The following is a 26691-nucleotide window of genomic DNA, read 5'->3' on the forward strand; positions in this document are numbered from 1 at the left end:
TTATGCGCCTAAAAGTATGCTACACTTGTTTTAAAAATCTCATTTGCAGTGGTAAACATACATTTTTCATTAATTTGAAATGATTTTATGGTATTGAAACTGAAATTACTTCTCCGTGAGCGCGCATATTCACTTATTTAGACAGTATTTACTTATTTGTAACTTATTTCAAACTTTTTTTAGTTTTTGAAAATAATTTTGAATTTACTTATAAAAATTGTGAAAGCGATATATGACCCTTCAAATGAAATACATTTTTGGGAGTGTGAGGACGATTTAATCAATTATTATACCATAAAAAGGCCTTTAAGCCTAAAAGCATGCTACGTTTTTTTTTGAAACCTCATTTCAAGTGGGAAACATAATTTATTTTCATTTAATTTCAGAGTGAATAACAATTTACTATTTCATTCTTGATATTTAAGAGTGTCTTTCCATACTTTTATAAGCTAGACTCTGTTCTCGGTATTAATAAAATATGTATACTTTCTGTTCTATTGAAATATTAAAATTTTATTATATAAATTTCAAAAAACTAAAAATGTATTTGCAAAAAATATTTATTTATTGTTACTTATTATTATAATTTATTTATTTATTATTATTATTATTATTATTTTCTTTAATTTTAGAACGAAAATTGCAAATAAAATCCTTTGACATAAATTTCGCTCCCCTCTACGGTACATTCGCTGTAATAAATACTCAACGTTATAAGCCGATTATGTTTATGCTGCAGAGAGCGTTTTGCAAACAAATCTATGTATATATGTATACCACATTCATATTGTATGTATGTACATATATATAGAATGAATTATATAGAACACTTCGTCTTTGGGAGTGCTACGCAGGGACGAGTTGACCAAATCGCAGCCGACGCTGAGGTTTCGCAGCAAATATGAGCAGCTGTTTGCGCGACTGAGCATGAGCATGAGCCAACAACAGAAACAAACAGCAAAAAGCATAGAATTTGTGGAGAAAGGCGCAAATACATAAAAGCATACATGCATACATATGTACATACATGTACATATATACATACATAGTTACATATACATAAAATATGCTTGAGCGCATAGAAATGACTGAAGGCGTCTAGGCAAACAGAGTGTGAGCAAAATGTGAAAGGCAGCGGCTTTGAAACAAATGCGGCAATGTGGTGAGTGTGCGCGCCCAACTGCTTACACAAACATACATACATACATACATATGTACGCACAACTAGTATAGTTTCTTATATGAAAAGTATGTGCGCGTGTACTGAAGTATTTTTGTATGTCGTTATGTGTGTGCGTTGCTCATCGCCGCCGCCGACAGTCGGCCCACGTTGTTTCTTCGGCAGATACAAGAGCGCCAAGAGTTCACCCGGCCGTTCAGTAGTTCGTGAGAAGCCAACGTGACCGTTTGTCGTCCAACGCAGCAAAGCAGCCAAAAATCTACAGACAAGGAGTGCAATTGTTGTAGCGTGTGCTAAGTTAAAATAAGAAAAAAAAATTATAATTTTGCAAGAGAAAAAACTCTAAGCAGCCAACTCAAGTGCGAAACGAGATTTACAAACGAAATTCAATTACACAAACGAAAATTACATAAAACTTTGAAAACGAAAATTTCGTGCATTTGTTGTAACGTGTGTGTGCGCGTTTAGATTTTCGCAGCAAAGCGGCGGAAAAAAATCAAGCAAACGAAAAGTCTAACAGAAATTGGAAAATATCTCTACACACGTTTGTTTGAACTCTGTTGCTTCGCTCCCTATACGCGGAGGTAACAAGAAAAGCAAGTAAAAACTAAAAGACGCACAAAAGAAAAGTCGAAAAAATAAAAAAAAGTAATAAAAAAAAATTTTGGAAAAAAAATTTTTAAAAAAATTTGTAAAAATTTTTTTTTTGAAAAAATTAAAAAAAGAACAACAAAACAAAAATTACCTACAATAACAAAAAAACCAACGCTCATTTGTCAAATTCGAACAAAAAACAAAACTGTTTTCTTCCCCCCAAGTGTCGTGTGAAAAAATAATGATTAAAAGTTCTTCGTCGATTAAAAATTTGTGGTTGTCCAAAAGCGCCCATTTAAATGCATTGCTCGTTAATGGATTTGTGAGTAAGCGTGCTAAAGCGACTGCTTTGAGTTTGGTTGAGAATTTGGATGAGTCGACGGCGAATGGCAACGGTCTTAACGGCAGCGGCAAGAACAATAGCAACGGCAAAGCGACGACAGCGCTGACAGCCAACAGTGGCAACAACGACACTAGCAACAACAACGGCACCACCAATTTAACCGAGGCGAAACAACAAACATACTACAACAACACGGTATGGTTAGATGATCGCAGCAAGTATGGCCACACCGGCAAGGAGTTGCAAGAGAAAATTGCCGCAGAGGTGAGTGACGCACAGACACGCGACTTTTGTTGCAAGGAAGCTGCACTAGTTGCAAGTTGCAATTAAACTTTTTAATGAATACCGTGTTTTCGTAACACAATTATAACTGTAACAACAACAACAACCATACCCTGCCAACCAACCCAGTCATGAGTATCGATTTTCACGCGTGATATAACAGCTGAATCGCCCACGCAACACACCCATTAAAATGAGTTTGTACATACATATGTATGTCACATATGTTTGTGTGGCTGTGTGTTTATTATGCGCGCTTAATGCATGCCACACTTTGCTTTATGTGCTGGGTTAACAAAAAAGACCGAGTTTTGTATAAATTTCGTCCTTCCCGTGCTCGTGCTGGCGCCAAGCTGCAATAAATGCATAAAGCCAATGCTAATTGTGGGCAATTTGTCTATCGGTCATCGTTAAAATCGCTTTGTGCTTAATGTAGCGCTGTCAGCAAATGCTTTTAATGCTTAAATCGAATGTCTAAAAACAGGGTGTTGCTTTATAAAATTTCGAATTAGCGAAAAATGATAGCTAATACCGCTTGAGTAACAGTTTAAGGTCACAAATTGCCGTTGTTGTTGTTAAAACTAAGCAAATACTTGGTGTAGGAAATCTGCACTTCGATTGAACTTCCTTTTTGATTTGAGGTTAGGAATTTAGACTTCAGTGCAACACAGAGTTCGATGGTTTTTTGACGACTCTTCATCCACGGCTAAAGATTTTTATAAAAAAAAGCTCGGGGTACTGTCAATAGCAAGCGGTATGGAGCTCAGCAGAAGCAATAGTCTAATAACAATCGCGCGCCAGTCGTTCTTCCTTTTCGCTGTTTGACTCCAATTGGAGAACACTCTCGGAGCTGGAGTGTTTTCATCCATTCAGACGACATGACCCAGCCAGTGTAGCCGCTGATGATATGTCAATGTCGAACTTCTTCGTGGTCGGGCAAAGGAACGTCCGCTCCATCGTCATCGAATGGGAAATCGGATTCACCATCTCCTGGTGTTATGCGTTCACTACCATTCAGCAGGCTGGAGAAATACAAGTATTCACTCCATAATTTTAGTATGCTTTGGGCATCCGTCACTAGATCATATCTGGGGGTTCTACAAGAGTATGCTCCGGTCTTGAAACCTTCTGTTAGTCACCGCATCTTTTCGTAGAAGTTTCGAGCATTACTCCTGTCGGCTTGTCAAGCTCTTCATACTCACGTATTTCGGGCTGTCTCTTTTTTTGTCTGCCTATGCGTCTCGCTTGCCTTTTCAGCTCTCGGTATCTATCCCATACCGCACGTGTTGTTGTCGATTGTAATGCTGCGAGGTAGGCAATCTGTTTTCTCTCCACTGCAAGACGACACTCCTCATCGGACCAGCTATTCTTTTGCATTTTTCGAAAAGAATGGTTTCGTTTACAGCTGTACTTAAGGAGGTTGAAATACAGTCCCAGAGTTCTAATACATCGAGCTGCTGATGAGTGCTCTCAGAGAGCAGGAGTGGAAGTCGAGTAGAAAATAGTTCGGCTGTCTCTTGTGATTGCATCTTCTAGACATCGAACCTTCTTGTGTTTGTTTTTGCTGGACAGAGGCGGTTGCGTGTCTTCGCTGCAACAAGATAGTGGTCCGAGTCCATGTAGGACCTCGGAGAGTACGCACGTCTTCCGTCTATCACAACATGATTGATCTGGTTGGTGGCTTTTCGATCAGAAGACAACCAGATAGTTTGATGAATTTTTATATGCTGGAATCTCGTACTACAGATAACCATATTTCGGCCCCCGGCGAAGTCGATTAGCCTCATCATGGGGGCTGAGTATCTTTGGCATAACGGTCGGTTGCCAAAGATACCTTAAACATGATTTACAAAACAATAATCACCTTCCAACCCAATCGATAGAGTCATCAAGCTGTGATAATCCATGAATATATGTAAATTCTTCTTCAACATGGACTCAACTTTAAACGTTTTATGAGCAGGATCGCTATTTGCTAATAGTATCGAAAACTTTTAGAGATATGAAAGTGTTTAGACTGGTATACAGGTTATTGGTATATACCATATATTTGACAACTTAACGGTGCTTTAGGATTTAGTACTTTTATATTTAGTTCATTTCCGGCCAAACCTTAAATCGCAAAGCATTATTAACTTCAAATTTTCTGTAGAGAAGTTCAGCCTCTGTAACCACATATCAGAAAGCCTGATCCCACAAAAATGTATTCGTACGAATTCGCTCGAACTATTAAAATTACCATTAAAAGGAATTCATTGGCGATAAGTGGTTTTTGAGGGCTTTTGCCAATTTTTACAATACGAAAAATTTAACAATACTTTTATGACAGACGACTAAAGGGAGAGTAATAATCACTTCTGAATCTTCCTTTGTGATATAATAACAATAACAGTAATCTATTTAATTTTTTCTAAGTAATACATTGTGGAGTACGAATACATGTTTTTGTTGGCTTTGTTATTGCGGAAAAACTTGTCTGTACATATATTTTTGTCAAGTGACATCTCTGCTGGCTAAAGAATATTTGCTAATAATACCCAATTCCCACCTTATTACCCAGTACATATCGTTCTATGCATTTACATACATATTATGTACGCATATTTACAAATATGTGTATTGGAAAGTGTGTGTTAATCAGCAAATATTGACGTTTAAGTGTCATTTATTTTCGCTAAAGATTTCATTTTGTTGACAAAAATTATTTTTTAGCGGCGTAGTTTTCTTTTCACAACAAAAATATCAAAATTGCTTAGCACTTTACTTGATCCTTCGTATTAAAAAATATGACAAAATAAATAAATATAGCAAAAAATATTATAAAGTACTTACAAGTATATACTTATTTGAGTTCTTGTGAAAGAACATATTAGTGAATCACTTATTTATATACATATATGTATGTATATAGAATACTTATGACCATGTGATGCACTTTGCTGCCAAGCCCCTTTGGGGTGTTGCTAAATATTCCAGTGGGCGTATGAACCTCACATGTTACTTCAGTTTATTAGTTCGCAAACTGGAAACAATGTGGTTATATTGGCTTGGTTAATGTATGTTAAAGTTTATTAGATCGATAAAGTGTTTGAAGATATTAAATTTTATGGGAAAGAATATATATTATAATATATGTATATATCTATATCGTCAACTAAAATGCAAAACAACGTATCATCAAAAAGATGGAAATTGTGTTTTTATTGCTTACGATTCACTACATCATATTACATACATATTTTCACCTGCCGCTGTCAGATATAACCAGTATATAACCAATATAAAGCCAATATATAACCAATATATTACAAACATATAACCAATATATTACCAATATCTAACCAATAATCTACCGATATATAACCAATATATTACCAATATATAACCAATCTATAACCAATTCATAACCAAAACTCAATTGTTTTTCTATATGAGTGGTATCTATTATATCGTTCTTCCTTCGCCTGCAAACTTATGAGAAGTGATGTTAGATTATTTTGCATTTTAGGTGACGATATATGTATTTATTTCTATCACTTATGTAAAGTATCACGAAGTGTCAAAGTGTTCACTGCTCGAATTCATGTAAATAAATCATCTAATTAGTGCTAAAACAAACTTTTTTATTATTAAAATTCCAGCATAAATATTTGTAAAACAAGTAAGAAAGAGGTCAGCTCGGGTATAACCAAATATTTCACATTCTTATCACTAACAAGGATTAAAGCCTTCAAGTATTTAAGGTTTGTTAGTTATATAGGGTGTAGGGTGAGTTTTCATCCGATTTAATTCATCCTAAGCACAAAGATGTACCGTTATAAGAAAAACACACTCTCTTAAGTATTGGCTGATATATGCGGTATCAAGTCAGCTGGAAGTACGCAAATCTTTTTATTAGGTATACAAAGGCTAGAGTAGGATTGATCCGATTCAACCCATTTTTAATACACGGAATTACTATTGTCAGAACAGGATTCTATCCGAATTGCAATTGTATATCTCACTTATTGTCCGATATTTTCGGTAAAAAGTCAACTATAGATACTGGGATCCACATATTGAGTACCCAGAGGCTTGCACAGTTTTGATTCCATTTGGACAATATTTGCCAAATTCTAAAGGCATTTTCCGCGTTCAGTTTTATCTCGTTATAATAATTGCTTCTTGATTTGTATCAGATGGAATTTAGAATTGTGTTATATGATATTGGAAGTAGGCTTGGGTGTAGGCTGTTTTGCTACCAAAAAAATGCCAAAGGAATGCCACAAACTGAATTTGGTTGAATCGGTCAGGCGGGTCTCGAGCTATGTGATTTCATTTAAAAGTGGGCGGTGGCACGCCCATCGTCCAATTTTGACTCCGGTTCCATTAAAGCTACCTTATCATCTTGCGGATACAATTTAATGTCTCTGACGTATTTGGCTATTGATTTAACGCACTTTAAGTAGTTTTTTACTCAACGGTTATAAAAGAAGTGAGTGTGGTTACTTCCCATCTGATATCACCAATTTTCACACTGTCAGTAGAAGTTCTTATAATATTTACGCGGGGTGATTTTATATCTTAATTTAGTGCTCAGTATGCTCGAGGCAGTGATACGACTACGCCCATCTCTAAACTCGATTTTTTTTGCTCAGGAACGCGAATACCAAGTTTCGTCAAGATAGCTCAATTTTTAATCAAGTTACAGCATTCACGGATGGACGGACGGACAGTTAGACTGTCACCCGGATTTCAACTCCTAAACAAAATTAGCTTAAGCCCGATTTCAAGACATTGCATACATGAAGACGTAACAACCGGAAGGAAATTTCGGAGTCTCTATAAAACAGATATCTTAATGATCAGCGTGACGAGTTAAGTCGTTGTACCCATGTCCGTCTGTCTGTATGCGAGTATACCCGAAATAGCCCCTTAGTTTATGAGATATCGATTCTTTAGTGTATAAGATGTTAGGACCGCTGATATTGGACCACTATAGCATATAGCAGTCATACAAACTGAACATCGGAATAAAGTGCTTTCATGGACAACTTTTTCATTTAACGAGACATCTTCAGGAAATTTGGCAAGGGTCTTAACCTAAGGCAATAATGCATCCGAAGAAATTACAAGCTGAACAATCGAAATCTTTCCTTTCTTCTTCTTTTAAAAAAAATTTTGTACTTGTGAAGGGTATTATAGTTTCGGTGCAACCGAATTAACGATTTTCTTGTTTTATTTTAATATTAAATTATGAGTTTTTTATCTAATCTGGAGTGATAAAATAAATATTTAACGGAATATATTGAAATAATTATATCTTTTTATGGGCTAGGAAACTTCCATTGATTGCTTATTAATTGATTTGGCTTAGAGGTCTCTTGGATTCGATGAAATAATTTAACGGCACTCCTACATATAGTTTTGTACAAATACCATTTACATATATTCTTATATATATTTATATATATTGTTATTATATATATTTTATATATGTATATACCAGTATTTTTAAACTTTCGAAATATATTATATTAAAATATGAGCTCTGAATTAAAGATTGTTTAATTTACACTCTTGTAAACTATCTAAACCAATGTTTTGTCAATTTTACTGTTGAATTCCAGCTTTGTAAAATTTCAAGATTTAAATATATGAACAGAAACTTACTTGGTCGAAGCAATGCAAATATCTATGGTTAATACCTTGACGAAGTTTTACAGGACTCACCTAAAAAATAAGAGAAAATGTGATTAAAAAATTTAAATAAACTTAATACAAACGATTTAGATTACATACATATATACATATACATACTTATGTATATACAGTTCAACTTTCACGACTCGAACTTCTCTAACTTGACTTCACCATAACTCGTGCTCTTGAATTGCCAATAGAAGTCAAATTTCATACAAATTTTCTTCCATAACCGAAGTCTCTGTAACTCGAAGTTTTTTTTGTGGATTGTGCTGATTCTAGGCATGAAAGTTCAATGCTCTTTATTTTGAAAAATCCAAATTTGAAATAAATGAGTAATCATATAATTAATAATGATGCATCTGCACAGTGTAGCAGTGCTCATACAAGATGTGGTAAAAATTATTTTATTTAAGTATAGTTTAGTCAAGGATTTGAAGACAAAATTGGGGCCAGTAGTCGCCGTTTTGTATTAAAATGTAAATACAATTATATTTTAGAAACTCTTCTCCTATCCCTGGATGAAGTTGTCGAATATAGGCAGTTTCTAAGTGCTCAAGACTAATTAATTTAAAGGGCTCTAGACTAATCATACTTAAAATTTAAAAATGCTGAAAATTAACATTTTCCGCTTTCTTCATAAAACTCATATTTTTTTTTAAGATATCGTATAAATGTTTCTTAAAGTGTGTTACTTAGCGTTTATTTTTCGAATACTGAATTTTTTGAATAAATTAACATTTTTGACAGTTCCCTATTTTAGGGGTTACATGGGTTTACGGGTTTCAAAAAATCAAATTTTTTAGTGTCTTTTTATATTCCACAACACTTCTAGAATATTGTTATAAACCGAGTTGATCGGAGTAAAAGTTTCGGTGATACAGTCTTGAGAACTTTTGCGCTCGAGGCTAGCTAGGCTAAGTGCGAAGTCTTTAAAGGCGTTTGTTTTCGAAACTGTGTTTTTGAAGTCAGTTGGCAAGATTTCTCGAGAACTACTCAACCGATCTTTATGAAATTTACACAAGTCTTTGAGATATAATTCTTAAAGGCTTGAAGGAAGAACTTTTTTCGTTTACAACTATTTCAAACAAAAATGTCGCGAAATTTTGACTGAAATTTTAATTTTTTTGTAAAAATGTCTGCCAAAAAGCCAATTTTTATTATTTTTATTCTTCGCCCGAGTTCTAAGTAAGGGTTTTAACTAAAACACGTTTTTTTTACTCTAGATGGTCTTGTAAGGATGGCCGAGTTTAAAATATTTTTTTAAAAAATTTCAGAATTTCTTTGTTAATGGTGTACGTTTGTAAGAATAAAAAATTCTAATAAAATATTTCCTTTTTTAAAACAGAAAAAAATTGTTGAAAATGGCATTTTTTAAACCCATGTAACCCCGCAATATAGTTTATTGTATGTGTCTTGAGATTCTGAGAAATTTAGTTACTAAAAGTCAACAATCAGCAGGAAAATTTAAAAAAAAGTATTAGGAGGTTGGTATTGGGGAGAATTGCTCACTGTGAAGATATGGCTTCGACATTTCGTGTGTGTAGAAGCCTGGTACTTAAACATCGAGTATTATGTTAGTATTTTTTTAACTTTTTTAATTTTTATCTATTTTGGATTTTATAATATTATTTTTTAATTAAAAAAAAATATATTTAACAATATTAAGATTTTTAACCCAAAGTTAATAAATGGTTCACAAAACACGATAAAAAGTCATGCATATTTTTGTTTAATTGGAAATATTTTTTTCAATATTTTTGGCTTTGCAAGTGTTTTTTTGTATAGCGCTCTTGTAAAGCGGAGAAAACAATTTTACGATTTTTTTATGTGCACAAAACTATTTTTATGACCTTTCTGTTTCATTTTGAGTCTCTTTATTCGCTCTTTTTCGCGTCTACATTTGCTTTATTTACATGTGGTTTACGCTTTAATGTACTGATATATATGTACATACATATTTATATAAGTATATATTTATATTAGGGTGGGTCTTTTGGGATTGGTACTTTGAAAAATTCAACTCCCTACAAAATCCACAAACCGAAATATTTTTTCAAGTAGTTTGAAGAAAAACAAAAACAAAACCGGGGGAAGACATGCATTTACAACTAAGTGAAAAAACATTCGTTGTTTTGACCCACCCTAATATATGTATATATATTATAATATATACATATTTACGTATGTATACTTTTTATAAGCAGTTGAAAATTTTAAAGTGAATTTTGATAAAAGATAAACCAAAATTATGTTAACCACAAAGTAAAGCTGCAAACCACAAAAACATAAGTATGTATGTATATGTTAATATATATTTAAAATACATTGTTACCCGGGAATTGCAATGAAAAATATTTAATTATTCATCAATAGTAATCCTCACCAAATGTAATAGAGTTATCCCAACGATGTGTCCAGTTCTCGAAACACTTTTCATAAGCACTTTTTCGGATGGCCTTCAGTTTCTTCAGGCAATTTTTTTTATCTCTTCGATCGACTGAAATCGGGTTCCACGAAGCGACAATTTTAGTTTGGAGAACAAGAAAAACCCACACGAAGCCAAATCTTGTGGTTGATCGGTGGTATTCATTGCGACCCAGCTCTTCATACCCAAAATATCCACCAAAAACATTTAAACGGATTCTCGAGAGTTGTGGAGCTCTCTTGCCATCTCTCTAACACTTGCCTGACAATTTTGAAGCGCCACATCCTTCACTTTTTTAATACCTTAATCAGTTGAAGAACTCCTCCAGAACGAGGCAAGTCTTCAACGATCTCTCAACCGCCTTTGAAGGCTTTGTACCTCTCGTTTCATTAAGCTGCTCTTTAGTCGGCATGTTGTTGTAGTGGCAGAAAATATTTCTGAAGTAAATTCGAGGAATTGTGCCGAGTTAACGGTCCTTTGGTCGGATAAAAAGCCGGGTTCGTTCCGACTACTTAGACCCGACTGTCGTAGGAATCTTAGGTTGGTTTAGTTTTTTGGCTCCCTGTAAAACAAGCCGCTCTAATAAATCTATATGTGTATATTGTATATGTCGGTAAGTAAGTATGTATTTCTGGATGTGTCAATTTCAGCAAACTTCATTGTGTCAACAGTTTAGTATTTATTTATTCTATGACTGCTGGCAAAAATTCATAACAATGTAATTCGAGAAAGAAGAATGCGAAAGAAGTCAAAAGAAACAAAAACATAAGCAGACATACATATGTATGTATATTTATCTACGTACATACGTATATACATATCTCCATATATGGTATACATTACAAACGTGTATTTGGCAAAAATAGAGTCTCTTTTAGACTACATCTGCGGTTGCAGATGACCAGCCGGTTGGCTTAGAACAATAGACACTAAAAATAGTCGCACCAACTCGTCATATTTGTACAAGTTCAGCTTGATTTATTGCATGGTACCTGGCATACACTTACCACCTGATCAAATTTGACTCGGACTGATCCATTTAAACTGTATGCACAAACCGAATGGAGAATTTTTTTCCAGGGTTAATACAACTGTTTCTTAGTTCTTGTTAAGTTTGATCTTAATTTGACAATTAGTGTGGGTTTGGCAGCAGCTTGCTTACCACGCGTCTTTGGTCTCTGGAAAGGTCCACTTTATCACGAACACAATTATTTGAATGCCACAGAGTAGTCCATGAAAGTCGTGAAGTTATCTAAAACTTCACGTTACCTCTGGTAACGACGATATTATCGAAAAAGTTAAAGGATGAGTACTTGAAAATCATCGTTGGCATCAGAGAAAGAGCAAAGTATATTGATATGTATATCCTTTAGCCTTTTCGCAAACCCAAATTAATTTAGTACATTAAGATTATAATTGTAGAACCAGTTTTTGCCTTTCGCACAGTCGATTAACGATAGGCTCAATAAGCAATCTGTTATATTTGCTTGTGTTCTTCATTTTGTGTCTTTTCTAATGATTAAAATCCATCAGCTGATTGATTTTGTATCCGTGCTCACAACCAAATATACAGCCCGGACGACAACCGGCAGCAATTCGAAAAAAAATTGATGAGCAAATGCTCAGCCAAACCGTATTAAAATCTGATGACGCACAGATCCATACGTACGTAATATCATATACATATATATTATATAAAATATATTTATATGGTATACGGCGCACAATTTAATTTTTCGCTTATTATATGCCGTTATTTACAGAATAGTGATAAAAAAATCATCGTAAAGCGTTCATCAAGCGATTAGTCAAGTGACTCTGCACGTTTCTCTACGTGTTAGACGAACGTGTCTAATCTTATCGAGCATTTGTTGGAGTTATTCAGCAAACGGGCAAATAATTTATTGATCAGAGGTGTGTATGTTTATCGTCAGGTATCGATATGGGCGGATTGGCAAAAATCTGTGTGAATTCCCAGATTTTTTTTATGTATTTATGATCCGAGCAGATTAGTTTGGCAAAATAATAATGAATAATAATATATTCATAATATATAACGGGTTTTCCGTTCACATGACTGGATGATATAATTTTAAAAATTAAATACGTTTACTCTTCTGACGTGCAAAGTTATATTTTATCATATTAATTAATATAAATGATTATTATTTTCTCAGAAAATTCCATTTTAGAAGAGTTAAAGACGATACATTTAACACTGCTCTTCGTTTTATTGCTTCAACCGCTGATATATGTATGTACATACATATGTATATATAGTACACAGTAGAGCAGAAAGTAGTAACTATAGGGAAAGCAACCAGTATAATGTTAGCTGGCTTTAAGGGTGTTATCGCTTTATAAGAACCACCTTTTCAACATATCGACTCTAGTAAATTCATCTTACACGTCTTTTCTTTGATCTGTAGTTCATCATCATTCATCATTCGCATAGAAGATGATCGATAGTCTGTTCTTCTACATTAGTCAATGTATGGTGTACCCAGTCTGCTGGCATGTCTGCCAATTAGACAGTGACCTGTTAGCATTCTTGTTAGAGTTCTTCTATTCTTGGCACGTTTGCCTGCTTGTTGGTGAAGTTAGGGATTTATTCCACCGATACTTAAATATCTCCTAGTAGCCAGAGGCATATACACCCCGATTCACTTGAATAGGTAAATATTTTATTTTTAAGTTGTCTCTTTATTTAGATATGACAGAAGCTCACAGACAAGTGTAATGAACTCCCGATCATCGAATTGACGACCTAATTCATAAAATTTACGTGACATCCGCCTCAAATGTTTTCCATTATATTAAGGCCAAGAGAATAGGGTGACCACTTCAACAAACTCACATTTTCAGCTGTAATCTATGATTTTAGTACCCTTGCTGTGTGGGTCAGAGCATCCTCCTGTTGGTATATCCAAGGTATAGATTTAAAAGTGTTGGAAAATTGCGAAAATGCGCACTCGAGCAGTAATTTTTGATATGTATTTGAAACTGTGGCTCAATTGTTCCATAATAACATACCGCATCCCAAACCATTACGCTTCCATTGCGGCTATGGCAACAGGCTAGAAAAGCTTCCTTTATCGTAAGGTCATGGAAATAATAGTTAAAACCATTGGGGCCCTCCAAATAAATTTTTTTTTCATCCAAAAACACAAACGATTTTTATTAATTTTTCCAACACATGTGATCCATTGGGCATTTAGAGGGGGGTTTTTACGTTTTTTGCTCACAAATGCTCACAACTTTTTATTATTCTTCTCACGGTGGAAACACTGGCACTGCAAGCACTTTTCTCCCTTTACTTTTGCTGCAGAGTCACTCGCATCGGAAGCTATTTTGAAAATATGCCGCCTTTCTGCTTCTGTTACACAACATTATACTATTTGTTCACAAACTTTCAGAGTAAGTATTCTTAGATTCAACTCTAGATGGAAATATAAGCAGGTAAAATATTTAAAAAGCGAGAACAAAATCTTGCTTAAAGTTAAAAACACCCTTTATTCATGAATATTTCTTTTGTTGCCTTATTTTCATGGTTCCACCCTATTCAGCTTCAGAGATTTCTTTTCGTTGAGTCAAGGTCAGGTGACCAGTTGAAACTGGAATTTCTGGGTGATAGTAATTTGTTTTGAAATTTTCGTTGGAGCTCTGCATTAATCGGTCTGGCCATGTGTCTTCGGCTCAGTTCTGGGTAAAAAAACTCATTCAACATCTTTAACAAATCTAAATGGGTGACTTTTTTACAGAAACAGGTTTAGGTTTTCAACTTTGTACATGAAACAGTTTTGTTGCGTTCGTAAGTTCAGTTCAGGTATCTTGGATTTGCCTCATTGGCGATTGCAAACGCTTGATTAATGCCTTTTCTTGAACACGAACATACAAATTGAGTACAGTCTTCGTGGACGACCTTCAGATTCCAGACAAGTTTATCGAGCTCATAATGCTCCATCAATACAGCCAACCAATTCCGCCTGGTAAGTGCCGCTCAATTCCGCCTGGACTTGAAAGGGAACTTTCTGGTGCAAACCGCTTATCTCGCGTCGTGGACCTGTGCCGTGGTTCCCAAGATCGTGCAAGTTCACGCCACACAACTATGTTTTGTAACGTTATATGAAGTCAATTGTCTATGTACATAAGAACTAGACGAAAGACGTCTTGGAAGAGAATTTTGGGATCTTTATCGTTGATCATGAAAAAAGGGGTCTGAAATTAGGACTCTCAACTGGAATTTATTCGAGCCGCTTGCCCGAAATAATTTTTAATACATAATGGAACGAAGTACACCGTAAAAGAGTGTAGCGTTTGCTGTAATGGCTCGTAGCGCCGTCCTGCTGCTGGAATAAATGATTTAAGATTTTTTGATCATTTGAAGAAAATTCGGTTAATGCGATTTTCCGCTCACCATTTGATGGTTTTGTTTCTTCTTCGAAGAAAAAATGGGCGATGATGATTCCACCGACCAAAACCCGCACCATACAGTGATTTTGAAAGCCACTATCCCAAAAAAATACACTACTTATTATAATAGATGTCTTACGAATCACTTCTGACGCTAATCTATCTCTGGCATATAGTATGACTGCATACATATTGTATATTAATAGCTGTACCATAACTTATCGATTACCTTCTCTATTGGAAGTCTTGGTTCCGCCATTGGCTGGTTGAAACCAGGTTCTCATATAAAATTTCTACGAAAAATGGATGTATAGACAAAGTTAACTACATCACCTTCTCTCCCCTCCCCCCCCCCCCCTCAAAAAAAAAAAACACACAAAAAAAAAACTCCCTTCCACAAGCTTTGGCTTACTGAAGATATATTGTCGCTTCAGTGGGTATTTGCTGTGAATCCTCTCATATATTCAGGTTTTATTTACTCGCCGAGAAATGTTTATCACATTTAGTTGAAGGTCACTACAGCGAACGTAAACTTAATCTCCTGTATTTATTTTTTATGATATTCGAGGCACGAGTTGAATTGTTTGGCATGAGTTTTGTTTTTTCAGTTACAGTTATCGAATTTCATCTGTATGCATATATTCATACATATATACACGGCGTTATCTGTCTGCTTTTTACCGTTTTTTTCGTTTTTTTATCGTTAATCACACTTGTTGACTCTCGTGTGTAATTTGATTTTGTTGATTGGCGCAAAATTTGTTTTCATGAGTGTTTGTAAACATACATACGTATGGAGCTAAGTGTGTTTGTCTGTAAGAACACTTTCACTGATGATTTGCAATATTAGTTTTGTATGTTTTATACATATGTATGTATGGTATAGTTTAGGTTTAGGCGTAAATAATTGTACTGTGAAAAATGAATTGCGTAATGATATTCTATTGCAGATAACTTAGGCGGCGCACAATTTTCTAATTATTTGAGTGATTAAAGGAAAAAATTATTGCATAAAAATTTATTATATGCTGCACAGCTACAGAGAAATATTGTGAAATAATCCTTTATAAGGCGATCCCCTAACCTTAAATTTTTTACTTTTTAAAACAAGGTCATGACTCACATTGAAAAATATTAGTAGACTCATCTTAACCCATACAACTTGTCATCCTTGAACAGAAACTAAAAAGCTAGTGGTAGTCTTAATGGGTGCTCAGCAATGTTTTCTTCGACCATTATCATTTTAGATAACTTTAAAAAGTTCTCTAAACCCTGACATTCTATATGATTCATAAAAATCTCTCAGTCGTATGGTCGTTTAGAATATTAATGTTTAAAAGATAATTATTTTCCTGTAGGACTACCAGTATTCACTCAAGCCATTAGTGATGATGATACTATCAAATGCAAAAGATGTTAAACGAAGCTGTGCCAAGCGCCATATCAAAATGATCATTAATGTTTAGTATACATACGCTTGTCTTTCTGAGGTACATAAAGTGCATTTGGAGATTTTTACGATGAGTGAAATTATTCAAGAAAAAATTCTAATAAATTTTGTGGACGAAATCAAATTTTTGGTGCAAAAACGTTCAGAGCCTTCGCTGAAAATTTTTTTTGCAAGAGGGTCGAGAACTCGTTGACGACGAACCACGTCCAGGTCAGCAAACAACATCAGCTGATAATCAACACGTCAATAAAATTAAGGAATTGGTGCTTGAGAATTGACGACTAACAATCGGAGATCTTACTGGCATCGTTGGAATATCAGAAAGATCAGTGAAAACAATTATGGATAATCATTTGGGCCTAAAAAAGTGAAAACACGATTGGTTTTAAAAACACCCAATTAAAATTTCATAAAACGCGCCGCGTTAACGTCTGTGAATGCTTTTCGACTGAAAAGAAAACTATTATTAAATTAAAAAATTTGGGAAAAAATAGTCGTGAAATAGCGGACATAATGGAATGCTCCAAGAGTATGATCTGTGATGTCTTCAAAATGCGTGTAAAATGAAAAAAAAAGGGTACAGAAACACAAAGCAATGGCACAGTTTGACCATATGCTGGTAAGGCAATCAAAAATGATCCATTTTTATCGTCTTACAATATTAAAAATTTATTAAATGCGTCCGTAACCTAACGCACAGTTAGAAACCGACTTCCGGAAACTTGTTTTAAACTAAAGATCGAACTGACTGACTGACTGATCTCTAACCTATTCTATTATCGAAAGTGATATAGTAAAATTAAATCGATATCTTAAATAGTTTTTGAGTAACAGCTTTCTACGACCAAAGTTTTGGGTAAAATTCAACTTTTTCACTTATAACACAAAACTCGAAATGCCCGATATATCACTTTTACATATATACATATGTACATACTTATATGACGAGTCTGGTAAAGTCTAGTGTTTTACGAAATTGCCAATACAATGGAAAAAAGGAAGATTTCAAAAAATTGCCTAAGGAATGCCTTCTCGATTCGAAGGAGGATAAGTATTTTCCGCCTTTAATGAGGTAAACAAAAATTATTAAAAATACTATTACCAGTCGAACAACAAACTGAAAATAGCATTTACATAATCCTTGAAAACAATACAAAGTTCGAAAATGCCCAGACGATTATTATCAAAACTATTTGTTTCCTGTCACTGCGTTCAACATGTGAGCGCCAAAATTTTGTTATGTTTTGCGCGTCAAATACGCCGTAAATACGTTTATTACGCTGACCTGTAAATATATTTACATACATACATATGTATATAACATAACAGGTAATTACATACAGACATGCAGTTGAGTTATGAAAATTTACATTTCAGCACGCTTCGAAAATGCCAAAAAAATTTTGGTATACTCAGTATGTATTCGCGTTTGCCAAAGTTCGCATTTCTTTGCAAAAGCCCGTCAGTTTATATTAATAAAATTTAGAATTATTAAATAAGTTTAATTATTATTTAAATTCAAATTAACTTTTAAAATTGTTATTTGAATATTCAATTGTGGTACTTATGGTAAAAAAGTGTTGAAAAATAATTGAGTTTTGAAAAAGTTGTTATGCTGGTATGTATGGATAAATACTACTGTATTGTGCATTAATGGGGAAAAGTTAAGAGTTATGAACACAGAATAACGTTATTAATGAATGTGAGTCTCAAAAACAAGTTTTTGTTTGATGATTTCTGATTAAAAACGTATATACTATATGTACAAATGATATTTGTGTCAATATACTTATTACAAAAAAAAAAATCAGAAACCTCACTGATGAAATAAATATGATTTTATGAAATTACACAAAAAATATAATATATAGGAAAAAATACTTGTTTTAGTTAAAATCTTAACTTAGAACTTAGACGAAGGAAAAAAATTGAAAATTGAATTTTTGGCAGATATTAAAAAAAAAATTAAAATTTCAGTGAAAATTTCGCAACATTTCGTTTTTTCAAATAGTTGTAATCGAAAAAAAAACTCCTTCGTCCAAGTCTTTAAGAATTGAATCTCAAAGACCTGTGTAAAATTTCATGAAGATCGGAAGACAGTTTCGAGAAAAACGCGTTTCAAGAAGGCGCACGTAGTCTAGCTAGTTTCGAGCGCACAAGTTCTCAAGGTTCACAAAAAGTTCATAAGGATATCGGATCAACAAATTAGGGACAATATTCTAGAGGTGTTGTAGAATTTAATAAGACAATAAAAAAAATCAATGTTTTGAAACCCGTAAACTCATGTAACCCCTTAACGATGAAATACCAAGCATTTATACCATTTTCTTATTTGAGATGATTATAATTGAATTGCTTTGTTTTGCTGTTGTATGATAATTTTTTTAAAAGTGGACTACGGAGCGAGCAAGAAGCATATTGAAGTCGTTTTTTACTACATTAGAACCCCTTATTGACCGCCTGTTCCTCCGGAAAAGATTCATAATGCATCAGTCTACGAATATCGAAAAAACACACAGCCTCACCTCGTTTTTCCCCTCCTTTCCGAAGATTGTTGACTTGTTTGCATGTCAAACTCATAAACCCATATGTAATCGGCAGATATAATGTTCTCCATTAATGTGAGTCCAAAAGAGTACTGATTGCGGTACTTTATTTTGAAGAAAATTCAGCTTGATCGGGACGAGTCGAGCAGAACTCGTTTCATATTCAAAATATCCACCAATATCACTTGAATGGACTTGTTAGATATGTCGAGCTCAATCTCTAACACTTGCCTGACAATTTTCAAGCATAATATCCTTTACTTTTTTTAATATTTTCATCACTTGGAGAGGTCGAAGGTATACCTTCAACGATCTGTCGACCGCAAATGCAGGATTTATACCACACGTAGGCTTGTGTTCTTGGCAACAGCAGTTAATAGTGGCCGATTTTGATATACCCCAATCATGATTAACTTAACCTAGCCATTTGCAAAAGAAACTGCTTTTCAATTCAGCCATGCCTGTCTCGTTGTTCGCCCGTATGTAGGCGAACTAGTCTTTAGGTTCTTGATATCGGCCTGAAATGTTGCTCACATCCTCTTCTCAATAAGATGCTTTATCGGAACCGGCATTATCGGACAATTAAAGCATAAACTAAATTCAAGCCCTTGCACCGTGATTAAACTAGTACACAGTACTGCCTTAATTAAAATAAAAATCAAATTTGTTTGGCCTTTTTTTTGCAATATCATTTAATCAACGAAAGAATAAATGTTGAAGTTAATTAAAATGAAATGTCGACGAGTAGAGCGGCGAGAATCCAATACCAATTTGGCATCGCGGGCGTTCGAATGGATGCAGATCCTGGTCGAGTTGTTGTTGCGAAAATATTTAATATTTGGAGAGAGAGGTCAGCGCGCAGGAACCGAGCCGTTGCAACGTTTCTATTCGAAAAGCTTTAGCGAGTGTGTTAAAAGCAGCGATGATCCAATCCTTTTGTTGTTAGATAGTTGTCATCTGCTGTGGTGAAATTGCAATTTGTCCCCGGGTGTGTTGTATTAGTGCATATTGCTTTCCGATGTTAAGTTTGGTGTTTTTCACAGGGGAGTTGAGTTGTGCTAGGGAGCGCCAGTTTTTCCCGGATAGAGTGGGGGAGGCTTAACTCATTTAAACACACCGAAAGCTCTTTTATTTGTCAAGTTATTTTCATGGAACTTGCTATAGATTCAAAGTAACGCTACATTTTCCCGAATATATTAATCAAATCGGATCGCTATAGCGTATAGCTAACATGCAAATTATGTGATCAAAATCAGGTCCTTATATGAATTTTATTATTTATCTATCTCTACTGTGGGATATATGGTGTGCTTGTACCATAAATCCTAGAAGTCCAATTAGTATTATAGCATCAATTATTCCTAGAGATCCGAAAGTTTCCTTTTTACCTGATTCTTGAATAATAATATGAGAAATTATTCCAAATTCTGGTAGAATTAAAAGTTAAACTTCTGAATGACCAAATATGACCATCCTTCATTTACGGTTTCTTGATGCTAAATATTTTACAAAAGTAATCTCTCATTTATTTTTATTTTGACAAACATCAAGTTTCCATTAACTTATTTAAGTGGCAAATAATTAAAATTTAGTAAACACATAGAAACATCGTTGCATTTTAAAACAATAAAAACAAATAGAACGCTCGAGTGATCTATTTTTACCCTTGCGCAAATTGTTTAGACTGCAAAGTGATGTTGTGCGAAAGCGGGATTTCTTACATATATTTTTGTATAACTAAGTACATAAATAGACAATTATTCAAAGTTGTCAGAGAGGTGTGAAAAAGCCTGTCATTTGAAAAATATGCTTCGCACAAGGCAAGTGATATATATGAGTTGTAGAATGAATAGCGGCGAGTGACTCATTTTGAATGAATTTTGATATTTAAACGTTTTCAGAGATATTTGCCGTAAAATAATTAAAAACATATTTTTTTACAAGTTTTCACTTACAGTTGAACCTATGAACAGCATTTGTGAAATATTCTAAAAAATATCTAAAAACCTTCAGTACTCAAATACTTTATGATATCTTCTAAACTTAGAAAATATATGTATGTATTTTAAAAAATCAGAGATGTGCTGAGCGCGAAATTTAAATTTATCGACGCTTGACTGGCTAGGTTTCTAATTGGTACCATGACATATGATAGTTAGTTTCTCATTTCCTTTTCCAATAAATTTACTAATTGTTTACGGGTGTTCGATTCATAACTAATCTGCTGTAGTATGAGTTCTGTTGTGTTGTCAAAAGATTTACAACAAAATAGTTTTACAGTTGAATTCAAGATAAAAATATTTCTGCTGATTTCTTAAAGTGGTATAAACGCTAGCTTAATAATATTATATGCGTAATGTTATGCCGATCAATTCAATTTATACCAGTTGCTGACCTCCAAGATGTAGTGAAACGAAAACAGTGCTTGAAGCATTGTTAATGCTAGGATTAGTTGCTGTAGATCATTAGATTATGTCACTCCATTTAATTTATACCAGTGCTTTGTTCGATTCGTTGCCCTCCAAGATTTAACGAAACGAAAACAGCTCTTGAAGGATTTGTTAGTGCTTGGAGTGGTTTCATTTATAACTTTTATTTATTACGTTAGTCACTTTAATTTATACCAGTCGTTTGTTCGATTCGCTGACCTGGATTTGACGAAACGAAGGTGGCACTTAAAGAATTCGTTATTGCTGAGAGTATGGACTACGGGTTTTGTATAGAATTTGTGTTAATTCTCAACTTCTGGTTGCAATATATACATATGTATGTATGTATGTATATGTTCAAAAATAGGAAGTTTCGAAGAACAGTTTTATGAACTGTTTAACGGTTTTCTAAAGTATTAGTAAATTTTTTTGAGCTTTCATCACACAAAATTCACTTGAGTGGATTTTTGCGAATTTTTGAAATTTACTTGAAGATTTAATTGTTTTTCTTGAAAGATTTTTAATTGGAGATTGTTTATACAAAATGTGAGACGTTGCCACATGTGATAGATGGGATTTAAAACAATATGAAAATCATTGCGAAATTACATTGTTATTTAAAGAAATGTTATTTATAAAGTGTTTTTTTTTTACAAAATTTTTTTCAACAGAGTTGCCACTTGACATAAAATAAAAATTTCTTTGAACCAACAAATGTTATTAACAAGATTTTTTCGGGAAATTTTTTTATTAAACAGTGTTGCCAACTGACTACAAATAAATCTTTTCTTCAACTAATGGAAATCGGCTAGCAAGATTTTTTCGAATAATTTTTTTAAGTAGTGTTGCCACCTGATTTGATATAAATAAATATGCAAACCAAAGAAGTTAGTTCAAAATATTTGATAAGCTATAGATAAAATTTTAAAATTAAAATAAATACAATTTGTTATATCTTATTAAACAGTGTTGCCACCTCACTACAAAAAAATTTTCTTTCAATTAATGGAGATGTTTTTTCGAACAATTTTTATTAAGTAGTGTTGCCACCTGATTTGAAATAAAATGACATCACAACTAAATAAATTAGTTAGAAATTTCTGTAAAATATAAATAAAAATTGAAATAATTTCTTAAGTTTTTTAAATGCTGTTTAGAAAGTGTTTTTTTGAAAAAAAATATTATTAAATATTTTATTAAACAGAGTTGCCACCGGACTACAAATAAAACTTTCTTTAAGCTAATGGAGATAGACTAGACTTTTTTCTAACAATTTTATTTAACAGAGTTGCCACCTGATTTGAAATAAAAAAATGTCTAAACCAGCTGAATCTCTCAGTAAAATATAGATAAACAATTTAAAATAATTTCTTAAATTTTCATTTATGTATACTTAATGCTGGCGTTGCCACACTTCAGTATTATTTACATTCATATCAGTCCAGAACTACCTCATGTTGTTCAACAAAGTGGTTTTCATGAAAAATTTATGAAACAAATAAAACAAAAAGTTGACGTTGCCACCTGTTCGCAAATACCAACTAGTTGTAAATATTAAAATTACAAAACTAGAAACAACTATAAATATTTAAAAATAAACACAAATAAAAATAGCAGCATCTTTAAATTTACTTGGCATAGGAAATACATTTTTCGTGTCAGCACGCGGTTAGTTAACGGTTAATGGTGTGTGACTAAATGCTAGTTGGGTTCAAAGCAAAATGAATTGTGTCCGTATGTGATTTGCTTGAATCAACAACAAGACACTAAGAAGTGCAAATAATTAGAAATATGTATTACAAATACAATATACACACACACATGCTTGTTCTTCCTATTTTTCCCTCTTTAATTATCTTTCTATTTTATAATTTGCGCCATTTCCGGTGCACTCGAACGTAACGGTGTATTTATGAAAAACAAAAATTAGCAGATACAACGGCGGCGTTTTAATTTGCCCATAAATACTATATTTTTATAGCAATGTTATATTTGTATGTATGTATGTATGTATCTTGTATCTGTGCTTGTGTGTCATATGCCGGTCTTACAAGGCTTTGTGTGTCAAAAGCACGAGGTAAGATTTTGTCGATCGCCTAACATCAATTCTACACAAAATTTATCATACAAATATGTATGTACATACATATGTAGATATGTATGTTTGCATTTATTTAAGTTAATGTTCAATGCTCGACTTAGCAACATGCCAAGTGGTCTGCAAATGGCCAAACCGCAAAAACACACAATCAAACTGAAGTTATTTTTGTCTACAACTGCAGAAACGTGATCAAAACGAACGACAAAAATTCAAAAAAAAAAAAAACACAAAGAAAAATCAACAAAAAGCGCAGAAACTATTTAAGAATTAGAGAGTACTCATATTAGTGGGGCAACGACAGACGGTTGCCCCGCCAAATGAAATGGAGCAAGTGACTGCTAAGCATGTGTGCCAAAAATTAAAAGTTACAATAACAAAAACAATCGTGTTATTGTAGATATAACAGAAAAAAGTTGCGATTTTACGATTTTAAGAAAACAACAACTGCAAGTGGGAAGCACGCCCCTTCTACACAAGCACTAACACACCTATTTATTTACTTTGAGGCGTGTGAGCGCTCTGGATTTGAAATTATGTACACGAGGATGTATTGTAAATATACATATATGTATGTATGTGTATGTACATATATATATGTATATGTATATTTAAGTATATATAAAAGTATGTGGCATTTTCAGAAAATATTTACGCTTTAATTATTTGCACAAAACCCAACAACTTCCAGAAAAATTAATTTTACACGCGCCTCTGTGCTTGAATGCAGTATTTAGATAGCTAATATGCATGTATGTGTATTTGTGCAAATATTTTTGTAAACATTTCTTGTATTTGCTTTATCTAAACTGCCTAATTTTGGCAAAAGCAGCTGTTATTTGCTTAGACAACTTTCAGCAGCCGCGAAGAAAAGATTTTGACACCTTTGCTTTGCACTTGTAATTATGTACACAAACATGCAAACACATACATATACATATATAAACATAAATATGCTTACCTATATAATATAGTCTCGTGATCATTAGCTTTGATATTTATTGAAAACAACAACTAATGCAAACGGACATTGATGAAAATACACGTCTAGGTAGATATACATACATACATACTTATATGTATGTATGAGGATAAAGGGTGTTTCAATATGGACGGATATTAGCTAGATGTAAGTATTATTTATATTACATTTAGAAGTTAAAAAAGAGAAAAATAAGAAAAAAACTTACTCAAAGTATTGACCGTTGCTTTTTACACCAATGTTCGCCTTTTGAAGCAAACCAATCAGACACCCAATTTTCGACTGCTGCATAGGAATCCAAGTGCTGCTCAACCAATGCAGGTACCATCGATGAAAACAAATAGTAATTGGAAGGGGCCAAGTCTATTGAATACGGCGGGTGGGTTAGCAGCTCTTAGCCAAGTACTCTGATTGTATCAAGAATCGATTTTGCTTTGTGTGCAGGGGCATTGTCGTGTAACAAAATTACTTTGCCGTCCCCTCTGACCTATTGGATTTTCGATCAATGCATGGAACAAATTGATAACATGTTGTCTGTGTTGTTTGTAGCCATTAGCATTAGCAATTTCACCAGCTCTTAGAAGCTCATGATATACCACACCCTTCTGATCCCATCAAAAACGAAGCATTGCCTTCTTACTGGATGAATCTGTTTAGGCAGTCGATATTTTTGGTTGTCCCGGATTAACCCATGATTTTCTTTGTTTTGTATTCTTAAAAACAAATCTGTTTTACATTGCCAGTGAGAGTTCGATGCAAAAATGATTTTTTTTTTCGTGTCTTTGTGGCAGAATTTCACAAGCCTTTTTTCGGGCTTCCATTTGTCTTTCATTCAATTCATGTGGCATCCATTTTCCGTACTTTTGGATCTTTCCCATAGCTTTCAAACGGCCTGAAATTGTTTTTTGTGCAATACTTCACTGGAAGACATTTGCTTTTCACTCAAAGTATCATCTTTATCCAATATTGCTTCAAACTTGTTTGGTGGTCTTCAACGTTCTTCATTTCTCACATCAAAATCATAATCTCTGAACCGTTGAAACCATCTTTTGCAGGTTGCTTCTATAGAGTTGAACACTATATTCTTCGTCAAGCATTGGATGTGACCCTATAGCACTTTTCTTTAAAATCTTACGATTTTTTTGAAATATTATTAGATGTTTGTATACACCCGAACTAGTCTCTCATATTTTGAGATATCGATCTGGAATGTTACAATGTCCTTTTCTCTTCAGGAAGCTGTTCATCTGTCAGAAGACTACAAAACAAAATCAAATTCTTGTATGGAAAACTTTTTTATTTGGCGATATATCTTCATGAAATTTCGGTGGAATTATTGGCTTAGGCAACTTTATAAAACTCTGAAGAAATTATTCAAATTGGTTGACTATAACATGTAGCTGACATACAAACTAAACTATCGGAATGAAGTGCTTGTTTGGAAAACTTTTTTATTTGGCGATATATCTTCGCAAAATTTGGCATAGACTGATGTCGAAGGCAGCGGTGCAATCTGCGAAGAAATTGTTCAGATTGGTCAAATATAGCTTATAGCTGTCATATCAGTCAAAATATTATGATTTGTATTTGTGAAGGGCATTACTGCTTCCCTTGAATCGGAAATTAACGTTTTTTCTGTTTTTTTTTTTGGAAAATGTCCATTTCTTTATGACTCAGTGTCAACTGTCGCTAATGCAGAACCCTGTATATACATATTAATGCACTTTACACTTTGCTCTTTGCACATTTGTTTAAAACCTTATGCATTCAGCTGTGACATTTATATTTCTCTCGTTTTTTTTGAGTATTTTGACAATTTGAAAACAATGTGAATATAAAAAACTCAAATAAATCCTTTGTGTGGCTCTTGACATTGATATTTAGACATGACTTTGCAACTACTCGCTGCATTTGTTGTATTATTTGTTGCTATTTATATCTCGTTTTGTAGTCGGGTCATAAATCGACACACATAAGCTGGTCTAAGTACGCGCCGCAGATAAAAATTTTACACTTTAAAGCAGAGACAGATTTTTGAAAAATAGTCAGTTAATTTTCTTTTTTGAATTCCTACTATAATATCATTCGAATATATTTTTTATAATTACATATATATATACATATGTATGTATGCAGATTAAAACCTCATTCATCGTTTGCGAAATCCATTCATTATTCATTTCATTTATCACGACGAACTACGCGCAGAACTCGTAGAACACTTAGTAGCTGTTTACTGATGTCAACCGAAGATAAATAAGTTA

At 33.7% G+C, this 26691-nt stretch overlaps 1 protein-coding gene across 6 annotated transcripts in view; it reads left to right on the forward strand.

Annotated features, from left to right (window-relative positions):
- Positions 1-1368: 1368 nt before the first annotated feature.
- The window catches only part of LOC105233848 (glutaminase kidney isoform, mitochondrial), a 57480-nt gene continuing 32157 nt past the window's right edge, over positions 1369-26691 (forward strand). For 4 of the 6 annotated variants that reach the window (XM_049450768.1, XM_049450770.1, XM_049450769.1 and 1 more), the window contains exon 1: positions 1369-2381. In XM_049450768.1, the coding sequence (XP_049306725.1) occupies positions 2016-2381 (366 nt within the window). In that variant the 5' untranslated portion in view covers positions 1369-2015. Of the gene's footprint in view, positions 2382-17838; positions 17991-26691 lie in introns of those variants that run through there. The other 2 variants (XM_049450774.1, XM_049450775.1) reach the window with 2 other exon arrangements.

The sequence above is a fragment of the Bactrocera dorsalis genome, chromosome 3 (assembly GCF_023373825.1).
Source record: "Bactrocera dorsalis isolate Fly_Bdor chromosome 3, ASM2337382v1, whole genome shotgun sequence".
In the NCBI taxonomy this organism is placed as follows: Eukaryota; Metazoa; Arthropoda; class Insecta; order Diptera; family Tephritidae; genus Bactrocera; species Bactrocera dorsalis.